At 41.1% G+C, this 18,901-nt stretch overlaps 1 protein-coding gene across 4 annotated transcripts in view; it reads right to left on the reverse strand.

Annotated features, from left to right (window-relative positions):
* Positions 1-18,901, reverse strand: part of TCF4 (transcription factor 4) — a 353,857-nt gene that overhangs the window by 160,165 nt on the left and 174,791 nt on the right. For all 4 annotated transcript variants that reach the window (XM_040985021.1, XM_040985019.1, XM_040985020.1 and 1 more), the window contains one exon: positions 2,261-2,325. In XM_040985021.1, coding sequence (XP_040840955.1) covers positions 2,261-2,325 — 65 coding nt within the window. The remainder of the gene's footprint in view (positions 1-2,260; positions 2,326-18,901) is intronic.

An 18,901-nucleotide genomic window follows, 5' to 3' on the forward strand; every position in this document is an offset into this window, starting at 1 on the left:
GCTTTTCTATTCTCAAATTGCATACATACACACAAAAAAAGCAGAAATTCATACCATGCACACTTCCTACTTCCAGCACCTATTTCCCCAATCAGCCAATTTCCAAATCTTCACTTTTATTTTTTCCTGAAGCAATCACACTGTTAGGGACACTGCCGCAACCACGCTAAGCCCAGGCACTTCTCGCAGGGCTCACAAGCATGAAGAGGAAATCAGAATGCACCACACCACGAAGACTTTTTCAAGGAAAGCATAGGCAGTCAGTCCTCTTGATACAAGAAGAATGTGCCTGGGCACAGCTGTCTCAGAACGAACCTCCCAAGGCCCAGGAATTCAGCCATGACAAAGCAAGCCGACCGCCTCGCTCCACCCTCTGCCCTCTGCCACTTCTCACCTTGTGTTTGAAAAAAAAAAAGAACTTCAGTCTCACGCGCGGGAAGTGTTCCGCGCGAGCAGAGGGAGGTGGGTCTGTGTGCTGCACACACAGCCAGCCACCTCACACGGTCTAGAGGATGCTTTCCCAAGTTAAGGGGCCTCACGCTTACTCAGCAGAGGAAATCTTTGTGTCTGTGAGGAATCACACCGACTCCCATTAGGAAGACAGGATATAGGGGCGAGGAAGCGTGTTCTCTCAATGACCAGCCAGAGGGGCCCCGTGAAAACAGAGACCTCTGCCAGGACCATCTGCGGAAAGGAAGGATGTTGTCAACTTTCTTCTCCCCCAAAAACTCTGATGCCCTCCGCCTTGACCCTCAGAAACCAGATCCACAGGAACAGGCTCTTGCGCAGGGATGCGAGCGCTCCACCAGAGACGCGGCACGGAGTGGCGTGTCGCCCAGGCTATCTATCCCCAACATTTGCACTCACATTCCAAAGATGTTTCCGTTGCACTGGAATGGCTATAAATTTCTTTCCTGCAGAATTCTTTCCAAACAAACTGCCATGAACTGCACTCCGGCAGGACTGCTTAACCAAGCACCGTTCACCTCATCGCAACAAATCTTTCAGATGCCGAATATGACTGTACGGGTAACCGGGCCAGAGGAGTAAACTTTAAAAATGCAAATATATACGGAGGGGAGGGAGGGGGACCCAACCCACCAGAATTCCACCTTTAGTGCTAAGTGCAAAAAAAAAAAAAAAAAAACCAACAACTTCCTTTCCAGGCAGTGTTTGATTACAAAAATAAATGTGTGCTTACATTTTTCAGATATATTAAACAGAATGATTGAAAATTCCAAATTGATTTTTTTTCTCCCATATCACTAAAGAAAACAGGAGGCTAAAAGAGTTCACAAGGTATACCCTTCCAGCACAAAAAAGAATGCCCCTTCTGTGCTAAACTAATAAAACACTAAAGGGGTTCGAATTGTAAAGAGGGTGATCAGATTCTATCAGAGTTTTCCTAAGTAAGAAACGAAGGCACTTGTAAAAAGGAGGTATGAAAGGTTTTTGAAAGGTTTTTAATATATGACACACACCGGGGCTGAAATCAACAAGAAAACATTTATAAAATCTCAACTGTCTTAAAACAAAGCCTATGCTTTTTCCTATCGCTGATATTTTTAGAAATGGCCTCTCCCTGGAGAGTAAAAGTACACAAATGCAGACTGCACAGACACAAACACACACTCACACGCCGCACCTTTGTATTACACTGGCATTTTATTATTTAATTAAAGTTCTCTTATTTTTCTAGCTCGCGCATGCCTCCCCTGAGACGGCTTTGCTGTTAGCCTGCTGGCCTTGACTTCCAGCCAAAAACAATTCAGAAACAAAAAGGGACAACAAATCATATTTTCACAGACATTTTTATCCCTCAATACAACCCTGTTTTCACACAGCATCATACAGCCCTTATGAAAACTATAATTTAGGGCAATCGCCAATCGCCACCCAAACCCAGGGTCTGACACATGCCTCCACAAAGCGTTTCCTGTGGAAGAAATCCTGAAGTTCTTAACTGCAAATAAACTCTTTTGATAGAGCCACTTTAACTGGCATTGCTCGTTTGCAAACAGTACTACGGGTCCCGGCTGATGGACTGAAGAATCAAAACAAGCCAATGAATCTGGTTCTGATAGAGCAGAGAGCTGGAGACCAAGTGTGGATCAGCCCCGAGCTCTGTGCACTCTCTCGTTCAAGACAGACTATCAGCTCATGTCAGGGTCGCACTGAACATGCACAACCACACACACCCACAAGCTGACAGCCCAGGTGCCACCGCCCAAACCCGGCCTCCAGCCACGTTCTCACTCACCTGGTGGCAACCCTGTAAGTTTGATTCTCTCCCATAAGATGAGTAGGAGCCCCTTTCCGTTTTACCTGCCAAGAGAAACAACACAAAATTGTAAAACGGTATTTTCCCTTAAAAAACAAAACAAACAAACAAACAAAAAACAAACACCACAAACCACTCCTTCAGGTAACAGACACGCACTGCTCTTCCCGATGTTTACGTACGTAAAGCAGTCAATGTATGCAAGCAAGAAAGGCAGCAGCACTTCCTCACTCCGGCTGTGATAAACTGGAAGAAAATATCCTTCATTCCTATTCTTAGCCAAACTGCTCCACACTTCCAAAAACTGTCATTCCAATGGCCTCCACTTTCTCTCACAAACAAATTGTCAGTCCGTATTTTCACTTTCTTTCTCTCTCACGAAATTTGAACAATTTCATTTTTATTTACACAGCAGGCAAATTATCTATGTAATGACCCTAGCCTAGTAATTTCCATTGATTATATTGACACTTAATGGGGAGGCCAAAGCTAATCAATCACAGGCTCTCCAGATGGTGAATTTAGCAAAGAAACTATTCAAAATTTGGAATCTTTCTCCCCTCTCTCTTCTTTCTCCCTCTCCCTTCTCTCCCCTCCCTCTCTCAGGAGCAAAGTAAATCCCATCATGACCAAGACAATGATGAAATTTACATTTGGGAAAGAGTTTTACTGAAAAATTGTTCACAGTGATCCCAAGTTCAGATCCTACCAGGAGGCTCAGCAGGACAAGGGCATCAAGGGATATGAAAACATCTTGTTCCAACCACCCCATTTTAATCTGTGGACTGCTCCTCAGTGATGCACAGAGTTCACAAATGCCAGAGGCCGCATCAAAGGATAAAATCAAGACTACACATTCGTTCCTTCTTAAAGTATATTTAGCCATAAAAATCCATAGGGTGGTTAATAAAATCACCTTGCAAGAGATATACACAGTAGAATCCAGCTAACAAGAGGAAGAGTCACCATAAAAAATCTGTCTGTCCCAGCACATTAAGGGGGATAGGGAATGAGGAAGCCCCCCAGCCAGGATTTCACCTTCATGACTGAAGGCCACTTCTTTCTCCCAGACCAAAGCAATAAGGCATATCAGACTATGCGAAGGAGTGTCCTTTTCTTTTCAAAACTTGTATTTTGAAAGACAGAACAGACCTTTTAAGGTTTACAGGTCTCGGGTTTCTTCCTTCAACCCAAGTGAGCAAAAATGTCAAAGGTAACAACAGTCTATTATCTTTTGGTTAATCCACAGTGCTGTGAGAACCTGTCTGCCTGATACCACAGTAAAAATATATCTGATAAATTTCATATTTGGTCAAATAGACACCCTGTACCTAAGTCACTATACAGCTACCAATTAAATGAAAGACGAGTCTCAAAGAAAGCCAACCTAAGTCTCAAAAATTAACACTCCCATACCCAATATTAACTTTTCCACTGATTTCAATGAATGACAACCTTGGAAAAACATTCCCTCAACCCCATTTCTGGTAGAGCACACAGCACAAAGTATAAAATCAATGCTCAGATCAGTTTCAATTCCACTGAAATAAAACACCATCCCCTAGACTGTCTTGAAAGGGCTAAGAAAATAAGTTTCACTGCAAGGGGCCTTCCCAGGGAGGAAAGGATGCAATCCTTGCTATGACAGAGCAAATCATCACACACAGTTAGTCATGTAAGTCAAACCAAAGTTGCTTACAATTTTCAACTTGTCTTGATAAATATTACCAACATACATTGTTTGCACTGTATCAAAGGACCCATGTCCTTCTTCACGCTCTTGCATCTAAAACATTCTCCATGCAATCACTGCATACTTAATTCTACATGATATTCACTCACTCAGCAACAGATAGACAGGTGGATGGTCAGGGATGTGGAATGGCAGGGAAAAAAAGGAGGATAAATACAGTAGACTCTGCTCTGACTTCATAAGAAATCGAAAATTGTATGTCCCATTTCTGCAATTCCTATAGACAATGAACTGTAAAATACAGTTGCAGTAAGAAAGACCAACCATTGTTTCCTCCAGGAAGAATTACCTAAGCCAAGCCCTACGGTCAGCGCTATTTCCCGACTGGACTCCAGGACACAGGGCTGGAAAGCAAAATTTTTCCTGCCAGGATTTGCTTCACTTCACACCCAAAAGTTGGGTTATTCCTTCCATTATTTTAAAGCTAAACGAGCAAAGCAAATGGGAGGATTTAAAAAAGAGAGGGCAAATAGGTGGGAGAGGAGAAGCAGAGGGGGGCGAGCACACAGGGAGGAAGGGGAGAGACGCAGATTCTGCACCCCGCAGCGCACAGCCCCCCAAGCACTCCTGGCTGCTGCCTGGACCCAGCGTCCTTTCCTATCATATCAGATACAGACTGCTGCATCTTAATTTTGCTTGCTAAAAAATATTTATCCAGATACAAAAATAAACCCACTGCAAATTACAAGTTGTCAGGGTTAAAAATCTACTCCTGTTTGTGTGGGGGAGGATAAGAGACCAGCATAGACATGAATCATTCTCAGTAATTTGAGTGTTTCCATGACATCAATGGGCACCCGTCCAGGACTCTGTCGAAGTCTGCGAGGTACCAGAGCGGCAGCGCAGCAGCAGGAGGCTGGGAGGTGGCCCCCTTCTTTATTTATTATTTTTTTTTGAAGGATTATGCTCCTGGTGAAGATTTCATCTGGAGCATCCACTTTTACCATCAAATAGATCGCTCCAGAGATGAGGAGCAAACACATTGCATTCTGATTGTGTAAGCCTTTAACTTTATTACATCTTTTTGTTCCCAAATTCAACTATAAATCTGCCCTCAGAGCCCAAACCCCTGTTTGGGAACAAAATAACCAGGGATTGTGGAGAAAACCCACGCGACCATCCCCAATAGACAAGAGCCACTCCGATCATCTCTCAGGGACAAACAGCAGCCATTTTAAAATGACACCTCTGCTTCTAGAAGAAAAAAAAAAATTGTACCTTTGTGCAAATTGTCCATTACAAATTAGCTATGGTCTTGATGTTGATTTTCTGCTTAAAATTCACTGGAACATTTCTTTCATATAATAAAATTTCCAAGAACATTGATAGCCTATTTGAGGAGGACTCTTAAGTAACTATCTGTGTTCATGAACACAAAAGCCCCAAATATGTGTTCCCCCTATGTTAGGCATGGATTTTTGCCACTTATACCAAGGAGCTGGTGCTCACAGTTCCTCTCCTCCTTTTCCATTCTTCACCCTCCACCCCCTTAACCATCTCCACAACCACAACAGAGCTTAGAAAGAGCTAAGGAGTCCATTTTTCCAATATTGAAAAGAGATAGCAGTGCTGAACAAACCCGGCACGCTCACTGCGGAATTTTCGACACAACCCTCCAGTACTAGAATGCGACAGCCGCTGCGGATATTTTTTGGCACCAAGACAATGGTGGCAGTGCCAAGCCCCATGGCTAAAACTACTCAAAAGAGGCATAAGGGTAGCATTAATCGCTCAAGTCTTTTACTGCATGGAGTACTGCTGTCCATATTTTAAAAACTAAAAGTACCCGTTCGTTACATTTGCTGTGTGCCCATAAAGGGGGGGGATGGAGGCTGCTGAAATCTATACCATAAACAAATATCGTCATGCATTTGATTCATCTTTGTACCTAAAAGGACCAAATGTTAAATCTTGCTGTTGGTGTTGCTCTCTGTGCATGAAACGACTGGGATGACCTAATAGAGAGCCCTGGGGGCTGAAAGAAAGCTCTAGAGATTCCATTAACTAAGGGGACACACAGGCTGGCCAACTTTCTTCTGCAAAAATGAGGTATACAAGGGACTCGGAGTAAGTATTTTTTTTTTTTCATGAATTGAGAAGAATGCAGAAAAGGAGCAGACACAACAAACACCCGTCAATCAATCCTGCTAGAGACAAAGGAGGCCAACCCCAAAGCCTGCTGTAGACCAAGTCGGTGTCCAGAGTCAGCAAAGAACCCAGAAAGACAACACGTGCTCTATCGCAACTGACCCCACCTGCTGCCCAAGCCTGCATGGGAATCTGTTACCACTAAACAACCAATGTAAGCAGAAATCACAAGCAACTTCCTTGTCTTCTCTAATGTGAATATTTTCATTGATCTTCTATTAACTTGAGCGAAATATAGCAAATGTCAACAGAATTGATATTTTATTGTTTTTATATTCTTATATTTGCTATTTCACTTCCAATTTTTCTTCCAACACACCCATGGCTTCCTACTGTAAGGACACTGGATGACAATGAAAACATTACATAAAAAAGGAAAAAAATTGTCTCCCAAATCCACTCTGCGCATGGGGCTGCGTCTCAGAAGTACCCATTTGGTAGGCTGGGCACCTGGACGCACACAACAGCCCGAAGGCCCATGGGCAGAACTGGGCAAACCCAAGCACTGCCTCCCAACCAAATCACTTCTGGAGCGAGTGTGGGACAACAGGCAACCCCTCTGCTGGTGGACCACTAGGATAACAGGGTCCTGTTTGGATTCGTATCCTTCCTTTCATTCGATTGAGGGGAAAAAAAATATTAAAGGTTACTTATTAAAAAAAAACTTTCAAAGGGTAAGAGTTTTCCCACCATCAAAATGGATGTTTCAATACGGTGGAACATATCATCTTGGAAAAAAAACCTTGATGAAAAATTATCTGATGTTGCAGGACAACAGCAAGCAAGGCTGTTGCGCTGTCAGTCCTCATTCTGGGAACTGAAGAATAAGCCTTTTGTTCCCCCAGTTTCAGACTACAGAACTCATCATAAACATGTTTGACTCAGAATAAAGGTCCATCCCTGGCCCGAGCCCGTTTCCAGTTACCCGGTGATTTCCCCAAGAAAATAAAGTGAAAGGGCAATTAATTAAACAATGACTTTTCAGCGGTTCAGAAAATATACATGCGGTTGTTATTTACGGTCTTTTCCTTTTCCCCGGGCCTGCTTCGTTCCCAACATCTGCCCAAGGAAGAACATGTCTGTCCTTCTCGTGGATCAGTCAACATGCAAAGGGGGCTACACCCCTAGGAGACCAGTAGCACAATTCCATTTTACAGATGAGAAAACTGAGGCATGGAAAACAGCACAAGGCCACACGGACATAAGCAACAGATGCAAATCAAACCCTGACAAGTACGGTACAAGGCCAGGCTCTTATTGCCATGCTATGTTGCTGGTGCTTAAACTCCGAAAAGAATATAGAACTGAAGAGGCCCGATGCTGAAGACTCTCAAATCCCAGAGCTCAAAACACTCATGAATTTGATATGAAATTAATGAAAGTGTCTTATACGCGGTGATAATTTACATTTACATGGTGTTTTATTCCTAAAAGGTCTCTGGGTACTTTATAGCTGTACAAATGATATACAGAAATTCAGTGACATCTCACAATTAACTGCCACCATGTTCACATTAACAAAAAACCTGGCAGAAAACTGAGTTTTTACAGATTCCCTGTGTGAAGGCTACGACTTTGTAGTAAAATACAGATTAAAGAGAACAGAAGAATACGATTAAAGGCCAATCCTGCTTCACTCCTAGGTGTCTTCTACGGATTGTAATCCCATAAAGAGCTCCAAAAATTAATAATAATGAAAGGACTAAATCTACCCTTACAAATTTACATTACATATCAGTATACTGAAGGCTCAGAGAAGTCACGCAATGGAGACATTTCATTTAGCTTAATATTTCCTAAACATAAATGCAAATCCTGACCCACACTTTGGGGGGGCGGGTCAAGCAATATAAGTCTTGAGGAACTTTAGGAATTACTATTATAGAAAGAAATATAAAACTTTACAGGAAAAAAGTCACTGGGTGTTGATCTATATTTGTGGTTTTCTAACAAACATATATAACATAAGCTCAAATTCTGAATTTTATTTAGATTGACCTAAAAATATTTTTGACTATTTATCTGGCTTAATTTTCTAACGGAAATCTGTGGACATGCAGCTGTATCCTCACAGCAAAACCATGACCCTGATCCCATTTTAGAGGTCAAAAGCCTGAGTTTGCAAGAAAGTAATAGTTGACATTCTTCTAATTTCTATAACTTCAGATTAGAGACAGACTACTACATCAGGACAATTCTGTCTACAGTTAGACACTTCAAAATACATTTTAAAAATAAATTTCATACTTCACTACAAGAATCATGCCTCAGCAATCAGGCCAGTTATGCCAGCCTAGGAGATTCTTGTCCTCCCCTTCTTCCGAAACCGAGAATGGAGGGAAGGGGGCTGCACCTAGCTTGTGTACAGTAAGGGATGCTGGGAAATGGGGAGTGAGCCATTTTTCTGGAAAAGACTGGCATTTAACCCTCTCACGGATGTTGTGTGAGTCATCAAACAGGAGGCCCAGTAAGTCTAGCTCTGGTTCTGTTGAAGCAGAGTCTGGCTGCATTTCCTCCCTGAGTCATCGTAGCTGGTCCAGGCACTGTGTGACCTTCAAAACAGTGTATGTGTGCGAAAATCCCATCCATGCTGAGTGCTCGGAGTCGCCACCCAAACCCTTCCCTTTAGGGAACTGCCCATGGTTCAGAATCTATACTCACTTATCAAACACACTCACCAAGAAAGCCAGAGCGTGCAAAGTAATTTAGTTTATGGAATTTGTTAAATAGGCAGTAGAGCCCCTATTTTTATAACCAAGCCACTAAAATTAAAATAGGGCAACCAGCTTGCACAGTTGAAGAAGTGATAGAGACATTAAGAGAAAAGGACAGAACAGAAATTCCCAATTCCAGTAGCAAAGCGTCTTCCTACAGCATGTTGACAGTCTTTGGGGAGTGTTTCAGCAATATTTTCACCTATATGGTAACAATAACATTACTCCACTTGTCTACTTATTACTACAACTTTCTTCTAAAATAATTTTAATTCATAATATCAAAGAGTTCTAAAGTCCTTCGATAGAATTAAATATGTGAATTGATTTTGAGCATATATCCTCTGGTTTCTCAAAAATGAATGTTTCCATGTAGAATGAAAACATACCTCGTTAGATAAGTAAGTGTGCCTTCAACCTCAACAGCCAAAAAAACACCCCTCGCTTGGTGTCCTGCTTAGCAGAAGTGCACACATTATCAAATTAAAGCACAGGAGTTTCATGCTTTATTTTCCAAATCGAGGAAAATCTTTCATTGAAGAAAAACAAAAAAAAAAAAAACACTAATTCCACAGAGTGTGCAATTAATCAGGATAATCATGGGGATAACTTGGCTGTTTGGGGAGGTGTGTCAAATAACTCTTTAAGGCCACTAAAGTACCACTTGAACCACCAAAGTAATGATTTTCTGAATCAGCAATCTGTACAAGGATCCCCTAGAGACAGGCAGGACTAAGGGCAACCCCAGAGTCAGGCAATTCACCTCGCAGTCACTCACCAGTGCTTTACGGGAACAACACCTCAGTAGGGCTGCTGTTCTAACTGTCCATTTTCACCATAGCCGGGGAGCCTGTGACTGTGTGCGGCCAAGCTAAGAGCTACAGCATCACACACATTTGAAAGTGTCTTTTTCTGTCTGTCTGCTTTTAAGAATGAATAAAAGTTTTCTGAGGAAGAAAGGAAGATTCAGAATAGGTATGGAGAGAAGCAATTATTCTAAATTGAATTCCATGACTAACAAATGCGGAAGGCTTTCTTAACAACAAATTCCTGGGTACTCTATTCTACAGTACACGAATTCAGAGCGCAGTGGGGCTTGGCATACCTCCATCTTCTTTTTCTTACAAAAATAAAATACAATTTTGTTGGTTATTTCTAACATGAGAGAGGTAAGAGCATCACCAACTTAAATGACAGGCATGGCTGTGCAATGTTACCGCAGATCACATTTAGGCAGAACCAGCACCCTGGCAGGTAGCAGAGCAACTCACTACGACTTGGTCCACAGAAGCAGATAAAAAAACAAAAAAATTAAAAACTCCATTTCTAAGGTCCACAAACGCAATCACTCTGCATGGGTCACGAAACATTTTCTAAGTAATACAGCAAGTCTTTAGATGTGCTCATCTCAGGGAATGAAAGCTGGTTTTTTGTTGCTTTTTTTTTTTTTTAACTAATTTTAGGAGCAGGCATTATGGAACAATGAGTTAAGCCACTGTTTGCCAGCATACCAGATCAGGAAGCCAGTTCAAGTCCTGGCTGCTCCACTTCCTATCCAGCTCCCTGTCAACGCACTTGGGAAAGCACTGGATTTCCCCTCATAAAGAACAGGATCTTCCAACCCAAGAGCCTGGCTTCGTGACGGGCTGCTCATCTTCCATCCCGCCGACTGGCCCTTGCCCTAAAGCGTCTCCCGTCCATTCTAGTCCAAAACTGGATGTCATCTCCAAACTCAGACTTCTATGACATATCTAGCCAAATAACCAAGACAACATTACACAAGTAAGACTCTGTTCCCTGGCTAAATATTTTTTAATTTACTACAAATTTTAAGAGAACGGGCAGCCTTATTACACCACGCAAATCACTTGTAATGATTAGTTATTTGCTGCTCATTAAACTGCATCCTAACAGACACTCAGCAGATAATTAAAAAAAAAAAAAGATCAAACTTTGAATAAGCAAAAGTAGAACAAAAACAGTGACAAAGTCTTGGTACTACATTTTACAGTGCCTATATCTGCACTTAATTTTCAATACTAGGAAACTGCAAATTTTATAAGACGGCCTTGATTTTCAGGCTTAGTTTTAAACCAACAAAAACACAGTAATTATGATTTCTCAGAAAAACTACATGCATTTAATATGACACTCAAGACAACACAAAAATAAAGGACATGGAAGGTCAGGAAAACACGACGTATGGTGTGTGTACGTGTATGCATATACCAGTATTGTATATATACACATACGGAGATGTCCTGTACTTTTAATCCTAGAGACAAAATAATTCAAATGTCACTTTCACGTGTATCTGTAGTATATTGAACAATCAATTCTCCAGTTTTAACACTGAATTATGATTGAGCTGTGAAATTGGACTAAATCAGCCCAGAATTCTAAATATATTCCAGAACATCTGTAAAGCAAAGGGTTGTGAGAAAGCTAACAATTAATTTCTAGAACAGTGATACAGTTAGAGCCATCCTTGCCTGGTCTTCAAGACCAGCTTCAAGAGAATGGGCTCAAACAGGCAAACCATCAGGTCAACAGGACCAAGCTCCTCGGAGTGCACCTGTCCAGGCTCTTCTCACTGCTGTCTCGAAGGCAAAAATCACACACACATCTGAGTTCCACCCCGAGAAGTGCAAGAGAATCCTCCCATTTACTGAATCTGGGAGCATGACTCAAACTCAACAGGAAGGTGGATGCACAGGAAGCCTTCCCCCGCCCCCTCGGGGTACTCAGGGAGAAGACAAAGAAAGGCCACAGCCAAAGGAGTGACCTCATCCCATCAGTAGTAGGCGAGAAAATAAAACGTGCCTCACGCAACAGAAGTTTACAGATAGTAATCTTTGATTCTCAAATAAGCAAGAGTTATCGCCATAGTTTGTGAGAAAACTGTAAAAAACATGACAACGGGAAATGAATGGGTGGCTGCCTTCGGTGGCACCTGCTGCCTGCTGGAGGAGGTCAGGCTCAAGAGGACATGCTCCCACCTCTCAGAGCAGTCACAGAGGAGAGCAGGAGCAGGCAGGACCACCTCAGGGATGCCAAGTGGTAGGGAAAGATGAATATTTGAGATGCCAAGGAGAGGACTGGACAACAGATTACAAATGGAAGCTTCCCATTCATTAGAATACAATTCAGTGTTAAATAAACCAGAGTGGATGAACTGGATATTTATTGGCTGTATCCAAAAACAAGAAAACTGGAACCCAGTTTTTGTTTTCGGGGGGGGGGGCCTAGAAATTACATAATATTTTTTTCTCTTTTCTTCCATGGAAGTTTCTGGGGCCTTCCATGTTTCAAGTCATTTGTTTGTGAATTTTGATGACTTCTGCTTTAAAATTGGAGAAATCTGTCAAGCAGGACACAAAAGATCCAGAAAGATGTCAACTGTCCTCTGGGCACAGCAAATACTACATTCATCCACCCGAGTCATTTCAGAGAAGACACCTATGCAAATTGATGTCCGGCAGGGAATTCCATGGAAGTTTCAATAGATATGAGTCCATACTCTTCACCAGCAGGGCCTCAGAATGCTCCTCACTCAAGCAAGGCAGAGCAATCACAAATACTGCCCCCCGAAACGGCCTGAACTACCTGGACCCAATAATCTGGAGTTGGGAACATCAGTAATTGCTTCCGCTGAACTCTCACAATCCTTATCAACAATCAGAAAAACAAAACAAAACGAATCAAAAACAAAAAGTTTCCATACAAAGGAACACTCCTATTATCCACTGGTGAGCACAGCTTAGAAATGCCTTTATAAAGCATTCAGATGTAAATGTACAGTCATTTTCCAGACAGAGCCAATAACTAAACCCTAGCAGCAACTCAGCATTAGGGATTATCTGCTACATCCTTTGCAGACAAATAGTCACATTTCAAAACTACAACAACTGATTCCTATTTATGTTCCAATCCCACTCCAAGCAAGAATTCAGTTTGATTATAAAAAGGCCAGGAGGAACTTTGAAAACAACAAAAATACGCTAAAGGTGACAATGAGCCACTTAAAAACTCAGGGGCGCATATACTCATTACTTTAGGTTACTTCATATGGAATACCTACTGAGCAGCAACACACCAAAAATACAATGCTGCCTTTATTTCCAGGCAAGCACAAATTACCTGTCATGCTCAGCACTGAGATACAACTTTGTAATCTCTGCAAATATTTGACTAATTACAGAAAACTGAAAACAAGAACAAAACCTAAACCAAAAATAAGCCACCACCACAGCCCTGAGAAGTAAAAAACCTGAAGAACTCCAGGTATCAGTCAGTTCCAATGTGAGCAGCCAGCAGAGGGCGCACATGCCCCAACAAGAGCTGCCTATGGTTAGGCACTCCCCAAACTCATTAGTGCTAAGCCAGATCACATGTGAATAGTGAATGGAAGGGCACCCCATCACTAGCATTACTAAAACCAATGTACTAAGTTCAGGATTAGTAAGAAATATACACAAGTACACTTCATTATTAAATATGTATTTCAACAAGATCTTTAGCTGTTTCATAGTTGCTTGTTAAAAAGAAAAGAAACTGTGTGTAGATACAACATAATTATATTACATGTATTTATATTATACATATACAATACCTACAGGTGTGAACTTAGCCTAACAAGGCTGGCTTGACAGCTGGTTTGCAAGGCCACTGCAGTTTTCATAGAGCAATAGGAAGGCTCTGTTATGTGAATTTGCAGAAGAAAATTAAATACTAAATTTCTAACACATGATGTATCTTTGTAGTATATTAAATTGCCCTTAGAAATTGTGCCTCTCGTTGTGTGTACATGTTTATGTGCTGTATACAAATCTATCAACTAACTGTTCTTACTCTAGTGCAATCAAATCATGTATTACTTTATGGTTAAACTGAGATGCTCGCGTTATCTGCTTCCTCCAGGTCAATGCCTGCCTGGTTACTTGTACATTTGTCTCCACTTTCACATGGTATATTCTGGGCCCCTCCATTCTGGAAGTATTTGCTTTTGGGTTACAGTAGGTTATACCATCCAAGTACCTAAAATATACATACTCATGGATAAGACACTGTTTAGTTGTTTAAGGAAATTTTCCAATAAAAAGTCACATTTTATACCCAATGCTCTCCAAGCTTAGGATTTCAGAAACAATAGCACAAATTCTAAAGGAAAAATAATAACCCATGAAAACATCAGAGTGAAACCAGTATCAAATACTATTCTATTTACCTTTAAAGACAAGAATTAAACCTATCAGATGCTGAGCCTCATTTCAGACAGGTCAGAATAAACAATGGTTTTCCATATAAATTTGAGCTGAAAAGCATAGAAAGACAATTAATTGCCACTTGTCCATCCACCTAAACTTCACCTCTACTCACCAAACAAAAACAATGAAGCCATAAAATATTTCCATCATGCTTTTTTTTTTAAAGCATCCTCCACTGACTTGAGAGATGAATATAATTTGCAGAACCTACAAACCAGGTGGTTTAGGTTACAGATAGGTCATGATAAATAATATGCATCCTTTGGCTATTGTGGTTACACGATTTCTGCATAAGTTAAAATGACGACATTTTATTATTCCTAAGCACTCAATTCTGAACTGTTTGCACAATCTGTTAAGTCCAGGCAAATGTAAATGAATGTGACGTGCAGCCTGCTAAGGCCAGTGGCGGGGATAATGCCTCTTTACGTGGGTAAAATTCTGTGGCATATAGGTCACTCTCTTAAGGGGAATCAACTGTGTGTCTCTTCTCTGCATTTCCACCACAATCCTTCATCCTGCAGCCTGGAGCTGAGAGTGAAACGCAAGAAAGGAGCCGAGTGCTCAAAGCAAAAATCTGCTTCCAGGACAATCCATTATATGTGACAAGTTAAATGTTCCATGGGAGGCCATATGGCATCGGAGCAGGCCCGACGATGGAAGAGGGGAACTCGGCAAATGCATCACAATTAAGGAGTTTGGCTACAGACTTTACTTGGAATTACCTTTTTTTTTTTTTTTTATCAAATTTCAAATGTTGTCCCCCAAATTCTCAACAAGAACCCTCGGATGAGACCATTTTTAAAAACAGCTCCACAATTTCTTATCTCAAAGCTGTGGGTATAGAAATTTGAAAGTTAAGGCAGAAATGGTCATTTTCATCAGATACAGTTCAAAAAGCACCTGTAATCTAGCCTTATTTCCGTAATCTCCAGGCGCTATGTTGACCCTGCTTGTTTATGAGACTGGAATATCAGATCAGAACATTTAAACAAAACTTACAGCACATTAAAAGCAATCAATTTCCATTCCTCAGTCGAAGCAACTCATAATGAAATACGGTTGCTACTGGAATAGTTTTGTTTCCTTGCTGGCTTCTTCAACATCCACCACCTTGAATGAATGAACTACGACTGCCTCAGCTGGTGCAGGTCCTCGGAGCCACCCACAGTGGGGACCCCATCCTCCTGCTCCTATCATGTCCAACAGACAAATCCTCTAAGCTTTCTGATTCACTGTGGTAAACATGAGTCATCCCTCTTAATAAATATTGCTATTAGGGACAATGTAATAATGTAAATAATATTTATTCGGTAATTGAGATATGCACTTATTACATGAAGGCAAAGGAAGCTGAAAATAATAAACATGACCAAAATAGTTACACTGAAAATAATATTTAACACTCTTTTAGAAAAAGAAAACGAACATCCTTACTTCTCCCAAAAAATTTTCAGGTGAGAAACAGATCTGTAACTAAAGCTGGACAAAAGCTTTCTACAGAAGTCTCCAAACTCATCCAGTCCAATAGTGATTTTTGTCAAGTTCCTCACTTCCTGGGAAGGACACATTTCTAAGCCAAGTATCTATGATGCATGCACTGGCAAGGTCTGACCAACAATGACTATGGTTTGGGTATTCACATTAGTTTGCATACACAAAACGCAATGATTAAGAGAAACATGTAGGCACTTTCCAAAAGCCACGACACCAGGACTCGTTTCCCACGCCAGTTCTCCGGGGGGTCACCACTGGCTCAGACGCACCACATCTGCCTTAATTAAGAATAGCATTACTTCAGAGAGCATACACACTTTATAAAAATAGGTCACTTTGTTTCACATCAAAAAATATATTTCTGATGGTCTTAAAATTCTGTTGATAATCTAAATCTTTCTTTTTACATCTTACTTGGCTTTGCAATACAAGACAGTTTATTGAATTACGGAAGATAGTATCTGAGATTAAAATGGGTAATTTGTATGCGTTTTGTATTAACAATTGTTATACCTCTGTTTTATTAAGTGTGGTCACTTACATGTTCCTAGGAGCTTCCTTTGTAATTCTATCAGGCAAATACCAAAACTATTATCATGAATACTTTTAGTCTACACATGCTACACATGCGGGGGGGAGGGGGGGGCTCAGCACAGTTAACCCACTCGAACAGGGGCACAAAAGCTCTAAGCAGAGAAGCCACGACTTCCACCTTAAACTATCCTATGCCTTACCACGACGACCTCACATATCTTATGAGAAAATGTGACATAAATATTACTTACAAATGCCAGATAGATCGATCGCTCGATCTTCAGGACGCTAGCCAATGTTTTGTTTTGTGGTTTTGCGGGGGTGTGGATTGTACTAGTACCCATTGTGAAAAGGGAGTCAGAATCCAAAACTTGGGTTTACTAGAAAGAATGAACAACATATACTTAGGTGTACACACACACACACACACACACACACACACACATATCGTTGAAATGCAGCCATGCACATCAACACCAAGGGTGCACTGGGCTGTTGTAGAGTACAGATCCAAGTTCTATGTATGCAGACCCACATTTTTATTACTAATTAAAATGTCCAGATGGTAAAATAACACCTGATCCAAGGGGCTTTTCAGTACAGTAATTGTCAACACTCAACTCCTACATTGTTAACAAATTGGAAAAACTGGCCTGTGCTGAGTTTTCTAACGCTGAAATGCAGTTAAAATTAAAAACCTCAACACAAAAATGCCTCCATTGAACGCTTCAGTAAGAGAAACCCAGACACTTTAAATATAACCATTAAAAGAAAGACTGGTCAGACCATAGCAATATGGTTGTGGCTGATGGAGAAAAACCCAACACAGAAGAAAAGAACGGAGTTGGAGCTACTCAGGAGACCATCATTGCAAGAAATCTTTCTTCTGTATCATCTTTTTCCCTTAGATGGGCTTTAAATGGTCACCAATTTATATATCTTTTGCTTTGTAGTTAATTTTACAGGACAGGTACACTTCTAAATAAAAAACTCAAGTCCTTACTATCTGATAAGCTTTTCTAAAGTGCAAATTTTCATGTGACCCTTGTATTTCAGGTTACGTGGTAGCTCATGAATAGCAGACTTCTGGAAATGGTTTTAAAACATTTAAGCAGTGACTTCCTAATCCTAAGTGGGTTCTTTTTTCTCAAGCAAACATTTTTTGCAAATATTTAGGCTGCTTTGATACGCAAATGTTCTCCCAAACATTTCCACCAGCCAGCCACTGAAATCGCTCCACAGACCCCAACCAATGAGCAAGTTTGCAAGGGAAATGTGAGAAGCAACTGGATGGGAATGCTGGCAGGCATACTGGCTTCACTGCCCACAAACAAATGTTGATTCTGTTGCAATACCGGAAACAAAACCTTTGCAGGTTCTAGAGAAACAAGCACTTTAGAATTCTCAGTCGCAGAGCTGAACCCTCTACTCCTGGGTAGGACACAACTGGTAGTTCACAGGTTTCCTATTTCAGAGTCCAGTAACTCCAGTAAGGCAGCTTGAAGCTGGACAGTGAGGACCGCAGAGCTTGAACAGGAAAACGTCCAGAGGAATCATTAACACGTACAACAGGAAACAGCAAAACGAAAAGTTACGCCACAAGCAGAGTCCCAAATTCCCACAGGGAAAACTGCAGCCAGGGGAGCAGTCACCCCGGGCGCCACCTTTACTGTTAGTAAGAAGGAAAGTGGATGGGAAGGAGGACTTTCTATCAACAACAAGAAAGTAGAGCATAACTTGCATATTGATCATAACTGCAATTATTAAAAGTAAAAACAATTTCCCATATGCCCTTCTTCTTCCATAATTCACTCCAGAAACACTCTTAAAATGTCTGGAATACTTGATAACAAGTCAACAGACCATCTCAAAGTATTTCTCTAGTTTACTTAAGACACAGCAGCCATCATAGGCTGGCCACTCTGAAGGCAAATGCAGATCCCTGGGTTCTAGTCGCTGATACACTAGGCATGGCTTGGGAAGCTAGGAGAAGGTCTACGTTTATGAATTTGGTGGGAGGAGAAAACTAACAAAGAATTAATCAAAGCCAGTGGAACGTTCCTGCCTACAAAATTAAAAGGAGCAGCTTCTCGGCCACTAACCTGTGGCTCTCCACGTGCTCTTTCACTTCCACCATCACTTCCTCATTTGCACCCATTAGAAGTGGCCAAAGACTTCATCTGATGTGGTTTTGACAATAACAGCAAAGTGCCTAAAGACACAGATTTTTTAATTGCACTCCAAATACAGATTTGGGAAGCAAAAAAGAACCAATCACAGCAGGAAGAGCTTTGAAGGGAAAGGAAGGAAAGCAAACATTACCTTCAGCAGTTACTCTGCACTTAGTTGTACTGTATGAAAAGGAAATTTTAAAAAAAGCTCTTTAAAATGTCAAAATTAACCTATCATTTCAGATTGCTTACAGGTGAAATTCTACCATCTGGATGGGCAGTTTGCCCACACAAAAAAGAAGAAGAAAAAAATAAGCAAAATCTTCTGCCAGTCATCTTAACACAATAGATGTTAAAAGAACGGGGACAGAGCCACTGCAATCTGCAGACACGGACACACACACACTGGTACTGATGCACGCATGCGCACGCAACATACGCTCGTGTACAGAGTCATGGCAAAACCGAAACTGGAAAAGCAAGAGGCTGAAATAAAATTCTGTTTCTGGGTACTGTGAGAAATTAACAAGAATAAA

This window comes from Ochotona curzoniae, unplaced genomic scaffold (genome assembly GCF_017591425.1).
Source record: "Ochotona curzoniae isolate NIBS_2020 unplaced genomic scaffold, NIBS_Ocur_1.0 contig_43, whole genome shotgun sequence".
Classification (NCBI taxonomy): Eukaryota; Metazoa; Chordata; class Mammalia; order Lagomorpha; family Ochotonidae; genus Ochotona; species Ochotona curzoniae.